General features: G+C 35.1%; 1 protein-coding gene across 1 annotated transcript in view; it reads left to right on the forward strand.

Moving 5' to 3' along the window:
- Positions 1-6000, forward strand: part of SNTG1 (syntrophin gamma 1) — a 316256-nt gene that overhangs the window by 159134 nt on the left and 151122 nt on the right. The window contains exon 2 of the mRNA XM_031066535.1: positions 1264-1318. Coding sequence (XP_030922395.1) covers positions 1292-1318 — 27 coding nt within the window. The 5' untranslated portion in view covers positions 1264-1291. The remainder of the gene's footprint in view (positions 1-1263; positions 1319-6000) is intronic.

A 6000-nucleotide genomic window follows, 5' to 3' on the forward strand; every position in this document is an offset into this window, starting at 1 on the left:
CTGATAAGGAAGGAATGATGATGGGTCATTTTCAAATTTCTGAATTGTAACCTAGCCAATCTAGGCTATCTCTCCTAGAAATTAGTCTAGAGAACAGGCTGTGAACCAGGCAGAGCTCAATAAATAGAAAACATTAACCTCATATGTGTGCTGTTCAATAAAACTGCATTCAGGCTGGCAAAATAAACAAGAGACTTAATGGAAATATTTTATTATTATTAAGAGGTTTAATTGTAACTATTAGGTCTTAAATTTTTGTACTATTTGAGGAATTTTGAATTTTATTTTAAAGTTCGGCTAAGAGTGCAAATTTTGTGTTGGAATTTCGAGTACTATACCTATGCAAGTAATGGCAAACACATTATTAATGCAAAATAGCAATAAAATACTTGGTGGAGAGAATTTTATTACAGGATTTTTTTTCCAGGCGTTGAATGAAACTGCTGTTTTGCCCAGGACTGTTTTATGTGTCCTGAAAATGTTACTGACTGATGCATGAGTGTTTCTATTGCAGACCCAGCAGCAGGACACTGTTGGTAGCCTCTGCTAACACTCTGTTACAGTGGCTTCGTCACATAAATAAATGAATGCATAAGTGTGCATGGCTATGGGTACACTTTAAGTAAAGGCCAGGCAAAGTAATAATCGCAGGATTTGGTGTGACATTTTGCCAGCACTCACATGTATTCTTGACTTTTCTAACATTTGTTTTTCAACTCATAAATATTTCTGGAAAGTAAGCACACTGTTGAATGACAGCGGCTTCTGTGGAGAGATTAGGTACATTAATAAAATATGAGACAGAAGATACTGGTGACTGATGGTTTTTAATTAGGGGAGAAAAGGAAAAAAAGGGCTTTTTAGAAGAGGGTGTGTTCTGATGAGCAACACTTAATTGTGTCTTTTTTTGTTACTTTTGAGTATACTCCTACTTAATAAACAAAAATTGGAAGGCCTAAAAGGAAAGACATTTACACTTGCAATAAGAAAAGTATGCTTGAATGTCCTGTGAGAGGGAGGAGGTGTTGGGAACCCAATCATTCCTTTGATTATATTCAGTGAAACCAGGTTGTGTACTTTATAAGAACAGGAACAACTTCTAACATCTTCCTAATCCTGTTGCAACTTTGATCATTTCTCCTTTTAAGCAGTGGCTATAACTGGACCTAGCAAAGAGAAGTGCAGTGGCTCATCTCAAACAGATAACTTTTATGTTTTCCTATTTATTTTTTCATTCTAATGAAATCTTTCTCTCCATTTTAGACAAATATCACTTGCTGTGTCATAGCACATGGATTTCAGGACCACCTGTGAAGAGGTAGGATCAGATTTTTTTTTCAAATAGTAGAATGAAAATCAATGAACTTCTAATCCTTTTTATATACAAGACACTTTTCCCCCTTTTCTTTTCTTCCCCTGAAGTTTTAGGAATTATATAGTCAAATATAAATTATTCAGCTGATCATTTAATGGTGGGAGATGGATTTTGTAGTAGAAGATGAAAGAATTTGCACAAGTGTATTCATCTCTAGACCTCACCTCTGTTCCCATTTACCTCTTTAGGCACAATGTAGGTGCAGGCAGCTAGATTTTGTGTGAGCTTTGATCTTCTTTAAATTGTTTATATCTGAAAGTCTGTACATGAAGAAAAATGTCAGTGGAGCCAGGAATCTGCCTGGTGCTGCTCAGCAGAATCAAGGGGGCAATGTAGAAGTATGGGAGAAAAGTGGGTAGGGAGAAGGGAAGCTGTGAAGATGACCAAAATGAAAAACAATGCCATTCAGATTTAATGATTTCCATTCAGATTTAGTGAGGTTAGAGAGTAATTTTTGCCTAGAATTGATTTCATAATGCCAATGCAAAGTACTTCAATTACTCTCTACTAGAGATGAGGAAAATGCTTTCTGTGTTTATAATAATTTTCCTTAAAGAAAACAAATAAAATATATTTGTAGACATTAGCAAGGGCATCTTATTTACTCAGTGATTGTCTATGTACGGTTGTTTTAATGTGATTTTAACAACTTCAGCATTTGAGACACAGTGAGAACAATTTACAGCAAATTATGTAATGATTTTAATGCATTATTATAATTTAAAAATCATGACAATTACCTGTACACTGAAAACCACAAACACCATTTAGGAAGGTAGGACTAGAAACAAGAAAACTGGCTAAAATTTTAGGTGTGACCATGATCCCATGAAAAAATAGAAATGAAGGGATTGGAACAGCACTAAAATCAAGAGCTAACTGTAGATATAACCAATTGTGACTTGAGCATCAGTTGGAATAAATTAGAGGAGAAGAGAAAATAAGCAGACTAAAGAACACTAAATCATGGCAGCATTCTGAAATGAGTATTAGGGTCAAAAAGTAGTATTAAAAATGAGCCTTGCCTTTGGGAAAGAATACTGTGATGTTTTTCCAGGATGTTATATATCAGGCTTTAATACCTCAGAAGATGCATGCATGGTGTAAATTCGATAGCAGTATATCCCAGATTATTTGGAAGAAAACAGTCTTACTAATCTTGAGGTTTGGCTTTTTAAATAGAGTGTTTTCAGTTGGAAGGAGCCTGTAATGATCATGTATTCCCACTTCCTAACTGCTTTATGGCTGCCCAAGAGTTAAAGCATGTCATTAGGGCATTTTGATTTTAGTTTTATTATTATTATTATTTCTTTTTGAATGCACTTATTCAGGTAAAAAGGAAGATGAATATTATTTTCATATTTTTTATGTTGTTATTCTTTAAACTCTGTAGACTATTTAGTGGCAATTAACTTCATTCTGTGTCCAGCAGACATAATGACAAGAGCAGCCACAGAAAGACAACTTGGCATAAGAGTTCTGTCTTAGCCTTGACAGTGCAAGTACACGACAGATCTGCTTCATTCTGTATCCAGTTTCTAATGGGGACATCGATTTAAAATTTAGTTATTTGAAAATCAGCTGATTTACATAGCTTCCATGGTAGACAAGAGAAGGAGAGCTTGATTCCACCCATCCAAAAAAACCTCCATAATATGGAGACTGCAAAGAAAAGTTACTAAGAAGTTTTTCATAATGGCAATAACAGCTTTTGTGAAGCATCTTGGCTATCTGATCTTCCTCTTCCCCTTTTTGTTTCCTTTCATCTGCATATCCCAGTGCTGTTGCCACTACACTGCAGAAGAGCTGAGATTGCTCTCTCAAATTGGTGAATGCAGCTCAGATTCTTGTTGGTGCTTCCATTCTTAGTAATTGCAGTAAATGCTTTGAGCTGAATTTCAATTAGCATAAAACCAAAATTTTCCACATAGATGCACTGAGGGTAAAGCATGTTTTTCATGGTGTCCATGACATACTCAATTTTTTCCTCAAATGACTTTTCATTCTAATTAACTGCTGCTCTAGTGCACTGGAGGTCTCTGAGGGAAATTTAGTTCTTCCATAGTGCTGATGCTTTCATGCATCCCTAATTTCTTCTAGTGTCTACTAGTGAGATTTGGTTTGAGATTTGAACACTGAAATGGTCTTGTCTCCTTATAGGTACCTGCATGTGCACTTTGTGCCCAAGTTCCTGCAGCAGATCTGATTGAAGCAGTCAGGGTTTTTGTAATGAGAGGTTAAACACAGATATGTTGACAGGTAGAGTTTGTTTCCAATCTCAAAGTGATTTCTAGTATCCTAATGATTATGTTCTCCCCCAAGCATCTTATCTTCAGGCTGTGCTGCCTTTCAAGGCATCTTAAAGTAGTTTTAGTCTGCAGGGAAATAACTTCCATGCTAGACAATTCAAATGGTACTACAAAAAGAGGACGTCTTCCACACAAACACACATTTTTAAAGAGAAAATACCTGCTATCTGAAGAGGTGATATTTTTGTGTGTGTGTGTGTGTGGCTTCTCTGCCTACTACTTGTGGGAATTTTTTCACTATTTCATATTTCATTATTCGGTATTCCATGCTCTTTTCCCTCACTGATCAGCAAATATATCCATTTTTTGGCTCTTCTATTTAACAATTTCTAAACCATAAGACTATCCAGCTCCTCCTTTACCCTTTATCCCAAGCTTTTTGAACTTTACAGGAGCATAAATCACAGAGTCACTGGGTTCTTAAAATGCTCTCCTGTACTGACTTGACCTTATTCTATATTCTGAAAACTATCTCTTGGAAGATAACCTCAGTCTCTGACATAATACTGTCCTCTGCAGTGAAAGTATCCTTCTGTTGAAATTGAAGACTTGGGATGATTATAATGCATTGGAACATCTTCCCCTGTGATTGTTTTTTAAGTTCATCTTTTCCATGTAGTTTATGAACAAGCTTCATTTGCAGATTTCTAACTTTTTGAAATCTCATTCTTTACTTCTAATAGCTTGGATTTCCTCCCCAGTATAGCATCAAACTTATTTAAGTTAATAAATACCCCATTCATTTCCCTGCTTACACTCTATTCATTTGTTTTCGCAGTAGTGTCCATTGTTTCTTTGAAAGATTCATTTGAATTGGTAAACTGTTTGTCCTGTGCTTTATGAATTCTATAAATGTTCTTGTAGACTTCACAAGCTTTATAATTTGATATGTTCTGTTATTCAAAGGTGTAGTGACCTCTATTTCAACATCCATCTAGTTGGGGTGGGGCTTTCCTGCAACAAAACGTGTTTTAAATCTTAAACCATATTTAACTTCCTTTTGAATTTCTTCCCTAAATATTGTTATATACTTTTATGGTCTGTTTCTAGTCACCTTATGCCATTTTCTGATTCATTCGTTTCAGACTAAGCTGATGCTTTCCTTTGTTTATAAATCCTGTTAGATAGCAATACAGTGGGTTTCTAGGATTTTTCAAAAATGAAGCTTCAACTCATGATTTAACCTCAAAATCTCATGATGGAAAATACTCATAATTTACAATATCTGTTAGAATGCAACGGGTGAAGTAAATTTGAAGAAACATACATGTTCCTACAGAAGGCTTCAGTTTTACATTACCTTACCTCTTGGGTTCAACTCCACAGTCACAGTAAGTTCATTGGCAACTCAGACATCAAAGTAGCATCTTTACAGTGTTAGAAAAATAAAATTTTCTCTCTGAAAAAGTACCATAGCTTAGTAAGAAGCTCATATATACATATTTATGTCAATATATTTTTTTCCAAATGTCTAATTTACATTTTATATTTCAGACAGATTGAAACAAGGACTTTCTTTATAAGAACTAATTCTTTCAATAAAATCACTTAGAAAGAATTCTACAGCAAATACTTACCTGGCAAATAACTGATAAATCAAATTCAAATAAGTTCAAGTCAAAATTTGAAATTTTTCTGCAGTTCTTTCAGACTGGAGTGTACAATTCATATGCAGGAATGGACTTGCTGTCCCTTGGATTGGAAAATGTTGGTATCTGATTGAAGAGGCTCTGAATGACAAGCTGAACACATCCCTGTGTGTCTGGGCTGCATTCCAGTTTTTGACAATATAAGGGCTTTTCACTTAATCTAGCAATACCTCCACAGAATGTGTGGCTGGACTGTTTAAAAAACATCCCATATATGGTTCTGACACATATTCCTGCCTCTTGAATCCATTGCTATTACCTCCTTAAATCCAATGTCATTACCTCCTTAAACCTCTGATTCAATTTCCTTTTTTATTATTATACTTACGATTATGAAGCAGTGACAGGCATATCTCCAAATATTCAAAGGTCAGCCTCAATTCAAATAAGCATCCAAAAGGGTAGATATTAATCTGAAGGAGCTAGGTACACATTTAAGGCAGTTTTGTAACCCATTCTCCTTACTGCTATCGTGTTCTTGATAATAGAAATAAATTTCAAGGCTTAAAACCAAATTGCAGAGGCTTACTTTCTTTTAGGACATAACAGTCAAAGTAGAAACTAAAAATCCAGGTCACCTTGCATAGAAAATGTGCTGAGTTGGTTTTTTTTCTCCCCTCTTTCATGCTTCCACTTGTTTGTGGACTAAACTATTCTGGGATATTTG

The sequence above is a fragment of the Geospiza fortis genome, unplaced genomic scaffold, assembly GCF_000277835.1.
Source record: "Geospiza fortis unplaced genomic scaffold, GeoFor_1.0 scaffold53, whole genome shotgun sequence".
NCBI lineage: Eukaryota > Metazoa > Chordata > Aves > Passeriformes > Thraupidae > Geospiza > Geospiza fortis.